The following is a 17684-nucleotide window of genomic DNA, read 5'->3' on the forward strand; positions in this document are numbered from 1 at the left end:
TCTACCTTTTCAGAATCCAACTTCAATGCTGAGCATTTCTTAGTGCATATATGGTGGTAGATTGCATGGGAAATTAGTATGCCAGCCCCTAGCATTTCCTATCTTGGGAATAGGAATATACATCAAGCATTTCCAGTGTGTGACCTATTGCTTTGCTTTCTTCATTTACTGGCACATACAGGGTAGGATTTGGACCGATTCAGCCTCTGCAGCTTGGAATGGTTCTACTGGAACCCTCTACCCTGGGGGCTTTATGCCTTCCAAGTGCTTTCAGAGCAGCTTTCACTTCTCTTCCTCATAGGATTCCTTTTTTGAACAAGCCTATTCGCCTTTTATCTCTTCTGCACAGTTCTTCCATATTCTGTTTCCACCATTTTTTTTATCTTATTTATTTATTTATTATTTAAAACATTTTTATGCCACCCCCATCGCAACAAAGTCTCAGGGCGGCTCACAAAAAAAACAAAATACATAAATATAACAATTAAACAGTAAAAATATGAAAACCCGGTGCATCTCGGCTTAAAAGATTTAAAATCCTATAAATACAAATAAATTAACAATTAAAATGAGTTTCAAATAAAAAGGTCTTAGCCTGGTGCCGAAAAACAAATAACGACAGCGCCAGGCTGTCAGATAGTTGCTTTCCCTGAATGTCTTTCAACATTCCTAATTCTGGTTTGAATTTCCCTTGGATTTCATAGATTTTTGGGAAAGTTCTCAAGTTTTTCTTTTTGTTGTCCTCTTCTATTTCTTTGCACGATCCAATAGTTCTTATCGATCTGTGATAGTCGCAGAAAAGCTGTATTCGAGAATCAAGAATCTGATCCTTGTTCTGTCACCTTTTAGTCTGCTTTTCACCTGCCTTTAAACATTGTGTGTTTTTCCTGTCATCCATCATCTTAAAATGGGTGGCCGCTGCAGCTCGCTCACTCACTCGCTCGCTCACTGTACCTGCCTGGCCAGCTGCTCCTTCACCTGCTCACGGAGGCAGAGCAGATGGTGCCCTGCTCTTGTTCGCTTGATTGTCTGCACCTCATGCTGCAGCCACAGGCTCCACTGGCCACCAGGAAGAGACCAGTTGGCTGTTCATGTGGGAAGGCTGCCCTAGGCAGTGGGTGAGCAGGAGGTGACAAGACACACCAGGCCAAGCCAGGAAACATTCTCTGAAGCATCACCAGTGTGGAAGAGGACACGGACTTGACCGGATGTCTGGTCACACCTGCGTAGACTTTGGTAAGATCATGGCCAGATCTCTGCACAGAAGGGTCTTCTCATCACTGGGAAGTCGAATGGAGCACAGCTGTTCCTGAACACACACCAAGTACTTCTGCTGGCAGGAATGGTGTTGGGAAAGCTTTCTTAGTAATGGGATGGCATAGAAAAACTTTAAATAAAAAGAGAGAGTGGGTGAAGCTGAATGAAATAAAGATTAAGCAATGGACAAGGAATGACAGAGGGGCAGAGATGAGAACGGTGGGGGCCCCAAAGAACAGGGCTTAGGAAAGACCCCCTCACACCGCCTAGGCCAGTCCTCCTCAACCTGGTGCCCCCCAGGTGTTCTAAACCACAACTCCCATTGTCTTTGAAAACGGGCCATGTCGACGGGCGAATGAGAGTTGTGGCCAGAACTTCTGAAGGACGCCTGACTGGAAGAGGCTGGCCTAGAGAGGCGGAAAGGGCTGCATGCAGGTAGGTGTTCCCTTTCCTGCAGGTGAGGAGGCTGCTGGAGGCGGAGAAAGATAGGTGCTTGCCTACAGTCACTGTGGCTGAGATTTTAATCAGCAGACACCTGGATTGTAGCTTGCGCCAAACAAATACACGATGCCTTCGCTTTCTCCTCTGACAGCCACCTGCTAGCTGGCCCCGGCCCCAGCCCCAGCCCCAGCCCTACCTCACTCGCCCTGCAAGCCTTGTTCTAGGGCCGCATTCTCTTATTAACATTTCTAGCTCTTTCAAGACATGCCCTCCGAGGCGGCGGCAGAGCTGGGTTAGAGCAGGACTGGGCAATCCGGGCCCTCCGGCTGTTGCTGGATGCAGCTTCCACAATCCGGCAATACCTGGAGGGCTGCACCTGGCCCAGATGATCAAGGCGTCTCTTTCCGCCACACAAGGTCATGACCTTCCCAAATGAAAAGTAATCAGGCGTCCCCTCCCGGACCAGGCCTGGTCCAGCGGGCGCCCGAAAGACACCCTACCTTGTCCGGGATGAGTCCGTGATGCAGGATGCTGTGCATGTCCCTGCAGAGCCGCTCCAGGCCTCCATACTTAGACCAGACATTGGGGTTGTTGATCGAGACCAAGCCCTCCACGGTCGTCTTCAGGTTGCCCAGCAGCTTCCAGTGCTCCTTCCTGAAAGGGGCGACAAGCATTCGGCAAAGCACCGGTTACGCGGGGCAGGAGGAGGTCTCCTCACTGTAGTTCTTGTGCCAAGAACAGCACCCTATGCTGAGTACAGCCGTACCCACGCACTTTCGGCAGGATCCCCACCCAGACCGCACCATCCAGCCACTCTGGAAGGGGTGCCAGTCTGGACAGCCTCTGCATCACCAAAGCGGCTGGTGCTGCTTGAAGTAAGATGAGTGAGAGGGATGGATTTCTGCCCCAAGGGGCTTATAATCCCTTTCCTCACAGCAGAGGAGGGGAAAAGGAGTGGTGGAGGCTCCAGGCAGCCTCTCCTCAGCATGGTGCCAGCACTCTGCAGCACACCTGGAGCTGGGGTCCAACGCACCTGGAGGACACTGGGTTGGGGGAAGGCTTCTTGAAGGGGGAATCATGCACGGGTCCAAGTTCAGGGTTTTTACCTCCTGCAGCTGGGTTTGCACTACTCCTTTTTAACTCTTATGTGAGCAGCCTTAAACACCACAGCCGGGTGGAAAGGCAGCACTAAAAAGACTTTTAGAAGCCACCATAGGCATTTAGGTTTCCATTTAAGCTGGGAGTTAAACCAAGGAATTAATGGCACACAGAGGGAGGAAGAGGGAGCGGCGGTGCCATGGACGGTATTCTGGGAGGAAGCGGCAGACACGGAAATCAGAGAAGGAAAACGGCTCCAACCGTGGAAGCACAAGATGTCAGGCAGCTCCGGACACTTCAGCTAAAGAGCAAGGGCACTGTAAACCAGAGAGAATAGAAGCGAGGGCTGGTGGGCCCTGAACGAGGCCTATATTTAGAACCTCCTGATTCCCCATCCAACTGAAGAATCTGCTTTGCATATTAAGAACAGACGCGGCACAAAGAACAGAAGATTTCCCTCGGGGAGGACCAGCCTTCAACCTTGCTTCCGAGTGCTCAGAATGGTGGAAGTCTTGGCAAATGCCCAGCCAGCCAGAGGGGAGGCAGCTCTCCCTGCAGAACTACTCTGGAAAAAAGGCATTGCACGAACAGGCATTGTGGGGAAGGCCTGGTTGTGTGTGCTTGTGCGTGTACGAATGACAAGCTAACACACTTTGGATATGTGTGACTCCCTTTCTGCAAGTAGCCGAAGCTGTTTCCGAGCGTGTACCCCAGAGACCGATGGCTTCCTGAGCAGCGCTCTCCTTTTCCTTGCCCTTGGCTACCTCCCCTCCCCTCGCCACGGTGGTACTCTGCCACCTGAGCACATGGCTGTCCCTGCTGGGCTTGACATAAGCAGAAAGAACTCAACCTGGGATACCCTATTCTTTCCAGTTCCTCCTCTGCATTGGTGTCTCCCAGGCAGACCTTGCCCAGCCCTTTCACCTTCATGCTGGGCTGAAAGGAGGAACAAAAATCAGTTTACTGCCAGATTCTCTTCCAATCAACCCTTGCCCCTGATTTCGACCATGCTATCATGTAAATCCTCCAGAGGACATTTCCATTAATCCATTAAAAATAATCCCACAGCAGGAGTAACCTAATACTATAATTAGGGTCACAATTAGGTTAATGTGCATTGGATAGTTCACACTGGAATGTTTTCAGATGCTGCAGACTCTCTGTGGCAGGAACTGGGGCTGCAGGGATTATACATTGATCTAACCTAGCGTGTTTCATCCCTTATTTAATTATTCCTATACCGCCCAATAACTGAAGCTTTCTGGGTGACTTACAGTAGTTCATAAAACACACAATGCAATAAAGTACCATATTTTTCCCAAAGTGCAAAAATTTAAAAACAATTTGAAAACATCTAGAACAACCTATGGTATATAAAATACCTAAGATGAGTTAAGATTATGAATATTCGTGTTTGCTTTGCAATGCTCAGCACAGAAGCATCTTAAATCTGGCATCAAGAGGATGACAAGGTTGGCTGCAGTGAACAAACGCTGCAAAATACCCCACATTATTTTTTCGTTTAACATCCAACAAGTATTTGGCCTAACATATTTGAGGGGCAAAATAAAGCAAATGTAATGTGATTTAATTGTAATATGGCCAATGCACACGTACATTTACTGGAATATTTATAAACCTTTAAAGGCAGCAGTATATATTTCCCTTATTTAAATTTAAGAAAAAACAACCAAAAAAGACTGGAATGTTGACACACTAATAAATTTTTGCAACCCAAAGAGCTGTTTATGATATGCTGAATTTCACTCACCTACAACTCTGAAACTACAAATTTACTGAATGCCATAGTTAAAACTGTCATCCTTTCATTGCTGCTAATGAACTTATGAAATGAAAAACGTTCTGCAGAAAGATAAAGCACTGGAGAACACATCCACTCTGCAATAATGCTTGACTCTCCCCCTTGCCCAGGTGAGGTCTTCCCAATTCTGCTGCCCAGTATCTTTTCGACAAGAGACCCGAATGGCCGAATCAGGGCCCTTCCGTCGCCCCTGAGATATGGCCCCTTTCGCAAACAGACGTGGCCCATGGCAACCCCACTGTGGGTCCCATTGCAGAGGCAACAGGAATGGCGCCCATGACTACCAGCAGGTCTCATGAACCCTGTTCCGCTGTCCCGTCTACTTCTTACAAACTGCAGATTCAGAACATACGAGAAGCTCTGGTGGATCAGGCCCACGCTGCATCTAGTCCAGCCCTCCGGACACATGCTGGCAAACCAGATGCCCACGGGATCCCTCCAGCAGGATGGGTGCAAGACCTCCCCCTGCCCAAGCTCCCCAGCAACCGGCACGCCACCGCTGCTAACGGAGGGAGCGTAGAGCGAGTACGGCTAAGGCGCCACCGAGAGCCTCCTCCTCCAGATTCCCATGAAAAACCCTTTGGATGAGGCACTACATATTTAGACAAATATGAACTCAGTGTAAAGTCAGTCAGATGTTCTGCAGAAACATGGCCAATGAAGTCAGCTGCAATGACTCAGAACACAGAACGGAAGTGTTACCACCAAAGAAAAAGCTCTCTCCCACAACAGTTCCCTTTATGGGAAAGGTAAACTAATTTTTCAGATCTCCAAAACCAAAACAGGGAAGGACAACTTTTTAGATCTGGGGTTTTAGCATTAATGTGGAAAAGGCGTTTCAGCAAGCAAACTTTGGCCCTGCAGCACCGGAACATGACACACTGCGAGGTCCTCTTCTGCACAAAAGTGTAAAAGATGCACTACAACAGAACGGCTGGACGTCTCTTCTGAAGAATGCCACAGTTCTTGGAAACTAAAGCAGCAAGAGAAGATTCTAGCAAGCAAGACCAACCTTAACCAGTTCGCTGGCAAACCATTTCCTCTGCTGATCTTCTAGCTGTAAATGCCATATTTTAATGTTGCTACAAGCAGGGAGCAAGGTGGCTGCTGGGTGTAAGCAAACACAGCGGCACCCTATGAGTAACCCAGGATCCCAGACTTGGAAAATAACTGGAGAGAGCCACACTCTTTCTTCCACTGCAAATGCACCTCAAATGCGTCTCCATATGGTGAGGCAAAGATACATGTTGAACATTTAAAGCGGGGCTGGGAAATGTGTCGTGTGCCCTGTGGCGTCGGAAGTCCCAGGAACTCTAGCAAGCACATCCAATGCTGAGGGAGGGCGGGAGTTGTAGTCCAACAACATCTGGAGGAGCACACTTTTAAAGCTACCGGCTAGGAAGAAGATCTAGCAGCCAGAATTTGTTCCTCCCCTGGTCCTGCAACACGTTCCTGTATGCCACAGCCCCCGATAAGTGAGAGACAGAACCTGTGTAGTGTGATGGCTGGAGTCTGGGACCAAATTTCGTCTCGGCCGTAAAGGATGACCTTGGACAGCTGCTACTTCTGAGCCTAATCCTGTGAGCTTGTTTGCTGAGAGGATAAAGGCAAAGCAGGTACACCGTGTCAGGCAGGACGGAGGTGTAATTAAGAAATAATGAGGGAAGCGGAGCCGTCACTGATACTATAGCGCAGTGCCATGCAGGTCACGGGAAGAACCGCCGCTCCAAGCAGCCATGTGGGTTTCCACGCCACTCCCTTCCACTCACGCATAAGCGGCAGCAACCAACTGCCTTGCGCTCCCAAGGCCCGAAAAGGAGGACAGCCTGCCAACTGTGCAAAAGAAGGGAAGGCGACAGATTCATTCCTTTGCCCAGGAGTGCACCATTTCTTGCTTGTTGTTATCATGATGTTGCAAAGAAAAGAAAAATGCACCATGAGGGACAGATCTAGTGCCCGGGCTGCAGAAACAGTCTGTGTGGATTTTAAACGTTTGGGTGTTTTAGCAATGCATTTGAGATGAGAAGAAAATGGAAAGACTCATCCTTCCTGTCTTTTACTGGAGAGTACAGACCCTGCACTTAACTCTCCACTAAGTGAATTCTCAGAACAACTTCCTGCCTGCACATCCAGATTCATGCACTGGAATCTAGGGGCTCTCCAGAAGCTTAGCAGGGGCTCCCTAACGGAAATGCCTCTGAAAACAAGGAAGGTGCTGCTTGACAGCAGGAAGAGAACGTCTGTTGTGAGCTGGAGGCTTCCTCCCTCTGCACATTCAGGGCAACGCACCATCCTTTTGCAAAAAGCTCTTTATTCGCCAAAACATGCCCGATCAACTCAACCACCATAGAATGTGTCTCTGAACATGCGCAGAGCGTGTCAGGAGCGGGGGTGCCAGAGCCAGAGCAAGCACCACTATTTTTGCAGGATCAGTCCCAAGCCCTGCTGCAGCTCCCCGAGTGTGGAGGAGCACCCGCTGCGAGTCCCGGAGGAAGAGCCGCATGAGCAGAGCTCCTGCCCTGTGCCCTGCCCTGCCTTGCCATATTGCCCCAGCCCCACAGGGCTGCCGGTGTGTCGGGTCTGCACCTTGTTCCTGCCCTGGCCCTCCATGCTGCCTCGCTGCTGTGGCTGCCCCTCGCCTGACCGGCAGCCTGCCTTGCTGTCTTGCCTCAGGAGCAGAGGGCTTCCTGCTTGCTGTGGTTCGGCTCCCGCCTCCTGCCCGACCCTCGCTGCAGTTGCCACGCGTATCTCGCCTCGCCATGGATCTTGGCACGTTGTGCACCCTGCCATGCCGTGTCTCCCGCCCTGCGAGGCAGTCCAGGGTACGCACCCGTTTGTCCTGGGTCTCGACTCTTGGCTTGTTTCTGACCACACCCATGTTCTGCCCCGATGCATCCTTCTGGCTCCTGACCTTGGCCTGCACCGTGGCTATGCTTTGGGCTTGCCATTCAACCTCGATTTGGACCCTGTCCTCCCTGAAGTTCTGTTCGCCAAAAGCACAACATGTAAAGACCAACGGGGCCCTGAGAACGTAGCCGGATTTTCTGACAAGTGCCCAAAGTTCCAGGCCTTGGGCTGCTTGACCCTCGTCACAAGCCTTCCCCTCCCACCGAGAGAGCAGCCTCTGCCCCTCCCTAGTGCAGCGAGCCTTTCGCAAAGGCTGGGTGTGCTGCCGGACTCCGCATTCAGAACACCCTGGGGCCAGTTCTGTGGCTGGAAAGGAGAGCCATCCGATTTCCCCGAGTGCCTGCAAAGGGCTCCCGTGCAGCAGCCAGCGCCGTGGGCCTCCAGCCAGGCGCTCTCCAAGGGCCATTCCCACTCACCTGGCAACTTGAAAACGTGGCCCGGGAGGCTGTGCCTTCAATACAGCCTGCTCCAGAGGCGACGGGCTGGTTTCCTGGACACCTGGCAGGCAGCAAAGGGCTTATGTCATCAGGCTGGTTTCTAACCAAGCCGGCTGCCCTTGGGAAGCTGGAAACAAAGCAGTCAAAACAGCCTTACCAAACCTGGATGTTCTGAACTACGAGTCCCATCACCCCAGCTAGGTGGATGATGGAAGCCGTGGTCCACTGCAGTGGAGGGCAAGAGGTTAGCGAAGGTTGACTGAAAAAGAGAGGAGGCCCGTGTGGCACCGCTAGCCGCTGAGGGGGACCAAGCCGGTGGGGGAAGAGCTGCGGGCTGATTAGCTCGGAGCCAATTAGCACAATGCCAGTGCCTGAGGCAGCACAGAAGGGCTGCTAAATGAGCACGCCTAATGAAGCTCTCCAGGGGCCATCAGAAGCCAGCCTGCCTGCCTGTGAGAAGGATCCCTGTGCTTCACTGCAGCCCCCAGCCAACCATGCCGGCCAGGGAATGCCGAGAGCCGTCGGGCTTCGTACGGCCTCGGCATGCGCAGAACCGCAGCGGAAGTTCCTCCGTTGCCTTCTGCTCCCACCAGGCCGGAAGCCGAGGCGAGGACACGGTGGGTGAACAGGCTCCCCTCTGGAAAGGGCAGACGGAACGCCCGGCTGGGCCCGTCCTCAGGGGCAGCATCCCGCTTCTTCCCGTGCCCAGCGAGACCGTACCCACAACAGGACGGCAAACTGCCTCCAAACCTGGCAGCTGGATGCAGCCGCCAGGGCTAGCAGCCGCTGACGTGACCGCCGTTGAAATTTTGGCTGGGGAGAGTGTTACCAGACCAAGGCTGTTTTGTCCCTTCCCAGGGAACTCCTGTCCGTCACGTCACTGGGAAAGCCCGCTGTGCCCTCAGGAGGGATCCCCTTCTTCAAGAAGAGGCAGCCCAGGCAGGTAGCTCTGCAGGACAAGCTCTCCGCCGCGAACTGAGCAGGGTCTCAGCTAGGCATGTGCGGAGTCGAATCCACGACCTGGCCTATGGCTCTGCCTCAGACCAGCTGACCGCCGGCGTACAGCGCTGCTGGCAGGGACGGCGGAGCAGCAAGAGCAGCTTCCCGCACCTGGCACTCCCCAGGTGTGTTGGAGTACAGCTCCCATCCTCTCCAGCCAGCACAGCCTCGGTCTGGGAGCATCAACAGTGGCTGCCTGCTGGGTTAAGTGGACCAAAGTGAGCACCTCACCAAGCAGACTTGAGGCACCGTGTAATCCTGGGGCTCGTGACCACGGAACAATCCGTTCTCACACTCTGTGCAATGCCTCCTGAGCAGGTCTGGCCTCTCCAGCTCGCTTTATGCACCGCCAGGTCTCCCCCACCACTGCTGTGCCCAGCCCTGAGATCCCACACCTGATCTTCTTCTGGGCCTGCTGCCTGGCACCCGTCCTCCAGGAGAACTTTGACCACAGGTTCCAGCATATTACTCAGCAGCAAGAATGAGCTGACACCTAACCCGATTCCCCTATAAGCTGCTGACCCAGCAAAGGTTGGCCACACCCAACTCACCTGAGGCAGAGGACTTCCGGGTAGACGAGCAAGGCAACTTTCCAGAAGGATGGCACCCATGAGCCACGAGAGCTGCCAGGGTCCATCGGGAAGACACTCCGCCTTTTGGTCCTTATGGGGCTGCAGCAGGGCAAGGCAGGACAATTCCTGGCCAGCCCCACGTATTCCACTTGTGGGCAAGTGCCTGAATGCAGTGCAGCAGCCCAGGTCGAAGGCTGCGGGATGAAACAGATTGAATGGGCCTGAACAATCAGCCGGGTTTGAAAGAAGGCCTGGCCAGGGGACTAGACACAGGAGCGTGTCCCCATTGCCTCCGCCAGACTTTTCGGAGGCTTTTGATATCATCAGGGGTGACATCCCGCCGGCCTGCAACGGTTCTGCTCCTGCCTGAACACCCACTGCCAGCAGATTTAGAGGGGAACTTCCACTTGCCGTCTTGGCCTTCGGGCTGCGCTGTCCCACGAAGTTCTACCTTCTTCCCTAATCCGCTTAACGCCTACATGAAACCACTGGAGAAGGTCATGCGGGGCTGGAGGTGCCATGTCATCACCAAGCAGATGACGGGCAGCTCTCTGTATAGGCTTTTACATCTGAATCTAGCAAAGTAATTGTGGGCCCTCCCACACTGGAGGCATTCAAGATGCAGCTGGAGAGCCTTCTGGCACCGATGCTTTCACGTGGGGCCCCGCACAGAGCAGGGGCTGGACTGCTTCCAGCTCTTCGACTCTGTGCTGCTACCCTGAATTGCTGCACGGGGTGGGCAGTCACAGACTGGAGGAAGCCCGACGAATGAAATCTTAATCCAGACAAAGCATAAGTGCCCTTAATGGCGAAAGTGACCCCTCGTGAGGGGGAAATTCAGTCTTTTCGGAATGGAGAAGGATGAAAGATCGTGCTTGGAGTCAGCTTGTTTCTGAATGTCCAGACGTCGCCTTTGCCCTCCTCGGGCAGGTGCGATACCTGTGCCTTGCCAAGGTGACAAATAGCCTGCATACGTTGAGAATGGACTGTAATGGGACCACCTTCAAAGAGTCTGCAGAAGTGCTGGAGAACATGGTAGCAAGGAAGCCCATGGAAACATGATGCGCAGAAAGATTACAAGGCAAGATACTGGTGGTTTGAACCAGGGATTTGACAGCAGAGTCCCAAAACCTTAAGACCTAAACCACCAGAGCAGCCCTCAAACTGAGGAATTACCACCCAATCTGTTCTGATTTATTTAGAGCATTTATATACTGCTCCACACCTAAACAGATTCCAGAGGGATGGACAACAGAAGATAAAAAGATCATAGAATCATGGATTCATAGAACAGCAGGGTTGGAAGGGGCCAAGAAGGCCATCAAGTCCACCCCCCTGCTGCTGCAGGGCACCAAGTCGCACCACCCCACTCAGAGGGCTGCCCAGTTTCACCTTGAATACCCATAGTGTGAGAGAGCCCCCCACCTCTCCAGGTAGCCGGTTCCACTGTCCTATTGCTCTGACAGTGAGGAAGCTTTTCTTGATGTCCACCCTGAATCTTGGCTGTCGCAACTTGAATTGGTTATTCTGTGTCCCACGCTTTGGTATCAGCAAGAAGAGATCTTGACCTTCCTCTTTGAGACAGTCTTTGAGGTACTTCTAGAGGGATTTCATGCTCCCTTCAGCCTTCTCTTCTCAAGGCTGAACATGCCCAGTTCTCTCCTCATAGGGCAGTGTTTCCAAACCCTGGATCATTCTTGTTGCCCTCCTCTGGACCCTTTCTAGCTTTTTTGCATCTTTCTTAAATCTTGGTGCCCAGAACTGGACCCAGTATTCCAGGTGAGGTCTGGCTAGTGAGGAGTAGAGGGGAACTACTGCTTCTCACACTGTATTGAAAGTCAAAAATGCCAGTTGGAAGGATCTGTGCTCTCCTCTAACAGCCTCATGACATTCAGTGTGAGAACCAGGGTTCTTCTGTCCAGCGAGGATCATACTGTGAAAGGAGCCACTGGCGGCCTGGCTGCTACGGTATAATTCCTGCACCAAGTCATGTTCTTCACGGTCATTTGCCAGGCAGAGTGAATAGCACAGACTGCCCTTCAACCGACCTCCACCCTGCACAACTGCATTCCAGTCTCTGGTCCTCTGCTTCTCTTCCTCCCAAACCGGTGTTCAGCCACCAGCCCGTCTTCTGACTATCTCCAGACCAGCCATCCCAACCAAAATGGCACAATGTGCTCTGGTACTACAACTCCCTGCCTCCCCAGCAATCATGACTCATCTGCCCCCATTTGACTGATTGGCACTTGGCATCCAGCCTGTGTGTGACCTCACCTTCCCCGTCCCCTTCCCCTTCCGAGCATCAGTGCGACCCATCTCAAAGTGAGGCCTAACACATGCCCATTTTAGCACACCACTGGATATCAAAGTATTTCTGGGCACGATTCAAGGTGCTTCTTATTTACCTATAACGTTCCAAGATGCTGGGTTAAGCGTATCTAACAGATCGCCTCTTCCCACATCGTTCCACCTGCACTTTAAGCTCCAATAGACCAAGAAGGAGCTTTTCTGTGGCCACATCGCACTTGTGGAACCTTCTTCCACAAGAGCTGTTTTCGCTCTTCCCTTTGTAATTTCTGATATCTGATAGAGGGTGTAATCTTATGCAAGTGTAGACACATGCGAAAAAGGACAACAGTTTTCCACATATCCCAGCCAGCATAACATAACTAGCTAGGGCATGCTGGGAGTCGTAGGCCTTTTTTCTGTCTAAATGTGAATAAGGTTGTACCATCAGACGGTTTCGCTTTGCTGAGTTTTAATGCTGATGTTGGTTTTTAATCTCCAGCTTTTATGCCTTTTTTCATTTTGTCTTGTTGTTTGTTAATGTTTCATGAAAGTATTGTCGGACACTTTACGCACTAAGTTATTTGGCAGAACAAGCAAGACAATCTTATCATAAATAAATAACATACTTCAAACAGATACTCCAAGCATATGCAAAGCAATAAGCTGACCGGGTTTTTCAACTAAGCTTAGGTAGGCAAATCAGCAAACCCTGCAGTTTTAGACTGCATCTTCCATGAGTCTAGCCAGCACAACCACTGGTGAGACATTATGGGAATTTTGGACCAAGACACCCAGGCTGGACTGGATTGCCAAGCCCTTATTTAGGACAGATAACTGCTTACAACAGAATAATAAAAGATAGTAAAAGAGGCAAGACTTGGCAGCCCTCACACTGTCTCCCAGCTAAGAGAGATGCAAAAACACACAACTCACACAAGGAGGGTTCCAGAGAGGAGCAGGGCAGATAGAAAAGCGAGTTTCACAATGCCAATCAGGCAGTTCTGTGGTGAGGAAAAATCTACAAATAGCTCCTTACAAAATAGAGAAGCTCTGTCCACTTTGTTTTCCCTTTCTCTTACCACCCAAACTAGGTAAGGTGGCAAGGCTGAGTACGCATTTGAGAACGACACGGAACTTAAGCAACTGTCGGAAATAACAAAAAACATCTGCACTAGAAATAGCACAGCCCTACTTGTTGAAGACAAGCAGGTGCAGGTTATATTTTCTTGAGCATATGCGACAAACCCACATCTTAGACATGCAGGGGAGACAAATCATGGCCTCTTGCAGCGCCTTTCGCTTCTCCCTGATGTATTTCTGTGTATTTCGCTGGGGCAGGAGGTGCCCCCCAGAATTGTGAGTTCTGCACTGACCAAAGCACGGAGCTCGAGGCCACAGCCCAGCGCAGCTTAAGGGTGCAAATCCGCCGATGACAGACAGACACCTGCGGGGGCAGAGACGGCGGGGAAGGCAGGCGCACGCCCCAGAAGGTTTTCAGCAAACAGATGGAATGACCGAGCAAGAGTGCGGCAGAGAAATTTGATGGAGGGAGGCTAGCGCAAGACCTTTTTATTCCAACAATATTTTAATGACTTTTAATATTGGCTATATATGTTTTAATCTGCAGCCAGGATGGATCTGGAATTTATTTGTATTATGTTTTATATTATTATTCTTATTTATTTCTGTAAGCCGTCCTGAGGCTTTTGCAAAAGGACGGCATATAAATAGTCTAAATAAATAAATAAATAAATAAATAAAACTGAAAAGCGATATGGCATCCTCTTACTCGTCTCCTAATCTGCATGATCTTGTAAGACAGTTTTTACTGAAAGCCATCTTTTCCACATCCGACAACGCAGCAGCCCGCAATCTCTCAGGCATTTTCCAAACATATCACACTTCCCTCAGGACATCCTCCTGCCCTGCTCAAAAGTTTGCAGTGAACATCATGCCGTATTTACATGGTGCCTTTCCAACCCGTTGTCCATATCTGTGAACAAATATTACTGCTCTAACCAGCCTAGCCCGACCTCTCTCAGGGCAAGATCACCTTGGTATGGCCATCCACGTTCTTGTAACCTCTAGTTTGGATCTCTGCACTGCGTGTGAGTCTCCCTTTGAAAATGGGCTGAAAACTGTAATGAGGACAAAACTAGGCAACATCATTTACTGGAACCGGCTGGTATGAACATAATACATTAGTACTTTGTTACCTCCATGGCTTCCAGTTAATTTTGTGAAACTGATTCAAAGTGTTTCTGGGCTCAATTCAAAATGCTAGTATCTACCTTGGTGCAAACTACATAATTATCACCCCTGCCCACATTTACCTATCCAGATTTTAGGGTTATATTTTGAGGCCTTCATCAAATAAGGCACAGTGCAGGGTTATTTTCTGGAATAGTGATATCCTCGCCATGGCAACTGTGATATTCTCTACTCTTTTGGTGAAGTATTAAAATGAAATAAATAATAATAATAATAATAATAATACCCAGTGATGCCCTTTTTATCATCTCTGGTTTTAGTGATTATACAGTCTTGGATACTGTTGCTTTGATTTTGTCTTCTGCTGCTGAATTTATGCTGGGTTGGTTTCTATGGTCTTGCAACAGTACTTAAACTTTATTCTGTTGGATGTGGTCATCTGGCCTGCATATATTATTCACAGCAATCTTTTGTCTAGCAGCTCAACTCCCCACTCCTCACAAAAGTCAACTTGCGAGGCTCTGCAAGCAAAATAGGCAAATTTGCAGAACTCCATGTGGCGCCTGTATTACTTCATGTCCGGCACACCTTTAGCGTCAGCCAAGTGCGGAGCTGTGAATAAGCGAGAAACACACGGAGCTAACGAAGGCAGGAGGCGCGTCCCAAGAGCCGCCCGCTCTTCGCCCTGCGAGGAGGCCCGGCGCTTGGCCGGGTGCGTCCGTCCGTCCGTCCGTCCGCGGGCGAAGCGCCGCAGGAGCCCCGCTCGAGCGGGCGGCGGCCACTTCGCGGCACCCCAAAGCGAGCAAACCCCAGGGAACGACCGACGCGGCTCGCCGCCGCACTCGCGTGTCCTCCTCCGTCGGGAAGCGCCGACCCGCGGCGCGGCGCAAGGCGCTGTCCCGGGGAGGCGAGCCGGGTCGCTCCTCCCCGGAGCAAAGGGCGAGAGACGACACACCTCCGGGCGGCCGGGCCCCTCCCGCCAGACCCCCTGCGCCCTGCCGCCTCCACGGAGGGCGAGCGCGGCACGGGGGAAGCAGCCTCCGCCGCGGGCACGCACCCGGGCCCGCCCGGCCCATCACGCCCCCGCGCAGCCCTGCCCCAGCCGCCCCCCGGGCGCTGCGGAGCCCCCTGACCTGCTCTCCTCCTGCTCGCCGAGCTCCATCCCAGGGAAGGCGAGCGGCCCTCAGGGCCCAGCGGCCCCGATCCTCGCCGGCCCAGCGCCCCGTCCGAGCGCGGCGGCGGCGGCGGCGCCTTCTCCTGCCATCCCCAGCAGGGCCGGAGCGCGACCAGGAACCGCCCCCGCCCACTCCGCCGGAGAACCACAACTCCCGGCAGGCGCGAGGTCAGCTGGTCCCGGCATGCACCGCGCGGCGGCGCGCGCCCTCCGCCCCCACCCTCCCGGCTACCCGAGCGAGGCGAGTGGGCGGGGCCCCTTCCTTCGGGAGTTGTGGCGCGTGCTCGATCTGGCGGGCTGCAGAGCTCATGAATGAATGACTGAATGAATGAATGAATGAGCAGGGACGGAACTTTCCCTAGCAGTCAACGCGACGAAGCTGAGGTTGTCCCTCTTCAGGCCCATGGAGAGAAGGCAAGACTGCGAACAGGACGCTCTTGCCCGCTCCTGGTGCGGCAGAGGGGAAGAAGGTTGGGCTGAACATTTGCCCCACCCCTGCCTTCTTCCACTCTCCCTCCACGGCCGAGAACATCCATCGGAACGAAATGCGCCATGAGGCAGCAGAGATCAGCACGGCCGGCCCTTGTGCCTTGCCCTGAATGTGTGTGGCCGTGTTCAGACGCTCACATGCACCAAGGCCAGAAGATACCGGATCAAGCCCAAAGTCAGCCATGTTCTATCCCTTTCAGGTGCTTTGGACTATCTGTGTTTATTCGCAAAGTCATGCCCGACTCTCCCCCAACCCCATGGACCCAGCACTCCAGGCCTTCCCGTCCTCCACCGTCCCCCAGAGTCCACCCAACCCCACGCCCACCACCCCAGTGACCCCATCCAGCCACCTCATCCTCTGCCGTCCCCTTCTCCTTTTGCCTTCCATTGTTCCCACCATCAGGGTCTTCTCCAGGGAGTCCTTCCTTCTCATTAGGTGGCCAAAGTATTTGAGTTTCATCCTCAGTATCTGGTCTTCTAAAGAGCAGTCAGGGTTGAACTCCTCTAGGACTGACCGGCTTGATTGCCTTGCGGTCCAAGGGACCCTTGCCCTTTGCTTCCCTTCTTTCCTCAGCTACCTGAAAAGCCTCCTCAGACAGCCACTTTGTTTTCCTGCATTTCTTTTTCTTTGGGGTGGTTTTAGCTGCTACCACCTGCACAATACTCCAAACCTCTGTCCATAGTTCTTCAGTCACTCTGTCTACCAGATCGAATCCCTTACATCTTTTGGTCACCACCACTGTATATTCATAAGGAACATGATTTAGGTCATACCTGAGTGGCCCAGTGGTTTGCCCTACTTTCTTCAATTTGAACCTGAATTTTGCAACAAGAAGCTCATGATCTGAGCCACAGTCAGCTCCTGGTCTTCTTTTACTGACTGTATAGAGCTGTTCCATCTTTGGCTACAAGCACATAATCAAGCTGATGCTTACATGAACCAAGGCCGTAAGACCTTGGATCATGTCCAGTCAGCCATGTCCTATCCCTTCCAAATTATCTGGATTACAAATCCTATAATCCTATATTATAGGACATGTTGGCAGGTGTTGATGGGAGTTGTAGTCCAAAGCATCTGGAGCACACCAGCCTGCCTACCACCTCAAAAACTATATGGGCATAAGGCTGCCAGTTCTTCCTGTATATCTAGTTTTCCTTTTTAGTTTTGTCATCATGTTGTTCATGTCCTGTTTTCATTTGCAATAAGAGTTAATCCCGTTTTGGATTAACCAGTCAGCAGTCTCAGGTATTCAAGCTTTTCCTAGACCGTATGAAAACAGGGTTGACTTCCAAGTTTCAATGCATCCAAATGGGTACACATAGAGAACAAGCATGTAACATCTTGCCTACAATATCCTTTTCCTACAGACAGAAAATTTTATCTGCATTTTATTTTATTTTGGTTATAATAAGGAAGTTGCATGATGCAAAAATATCCCACCTGACACACATGCAAGCCTGCTTTTGCTGCCTTCAGCACCTGCAGCTTAACAAATCTCCACCAATGACATTTTACTCCCACTGTTTCTGTGCTGTAAATTGAGCCCACTAAAATGCCCCAATATGAGCACTATGCAGTGCGTATTTATTTCACAACAGTACTCCTTTCCAGGTCATTCTGTTCTAATGATGCAGCTGTGGCAAAAATCGTGTTTTGGTGGCTGCTCTTTTATCAGTGGCTTTGGCCACTGGGGACACCACAGGGTTGATGGATAAATAGCCTCTTAGATCCCGTTCAGTCTGCCTTTGTGACTGTCCGGGGGCGGACAGCTGGCCTCCTGGCCTGAAAAATCGAAGCTGCTGCCAACTGCTCTGCTCTCTGTCTGCATTTGGTCTGCTTTGCACCTGCCATCTGGATGTACAGCATCTGCCATCCTTTCTGATACATTTGACCAGGGATTAAACAAAGAATTTAAGCCTTTGTGTCAGTATAATGCTGATATAAGCCAATCCTCCAGAATCCAGGCTATTCCCTAATAATGCAGGAA

The 17684-nt window shown here is 51.4% G+C and overlaps 1 protein-coding gene across 5 annotated transcripts in view; it reads right to left on the bottom strand.

Annotated features, from left to right (window-relative positions):
• RUBCN (rubicon autophagy regulator) overlaps nt 1-15283 on the bottom strand; it is a 56970-nt gene extending 41687 nt beyond the window's left edge. For all 5 annotated transcript variants that reach the window (XR_006417209.1, XM_044456197.1, XM_044456195.1 and 2 more), the window contains exons 1-2: nt 15167-15283; nt 2199-2352 (exon numbers count right to left, since the gene is read on the bottom strand). Coding sequence is in view for 4 of the 5 variants with exons in the window: in XM_044456197.1 (XP_044312132.1) it covers nt 2199-2352; nt 15167-15195 (183 nt within the window). In the remaining variant the exon portion in view is untranslated. The remainder of the gene's footprint in view (nt 1-2198; nt 2353-15166) is intronic.
• Between the last annotated feature and the right edge of the window lie 2401 nt (nt 15284-17684).

Source organism: Varanus komodoensis, unplaced genomic scaffold (genome assembly GCF_004798865.1).
Source record: "Varanus komodoensis strain SLA01 unplaced genomic scaffold, ASM479886v1 scaffold82, whole genome shotgun sequence".
NCBI classification, from domain to species: Eukaryota; Metazoa; Chordata; class Lepidosauria; order Squamata; family Varanidae; genus Varanus; species Varanus komodoensis.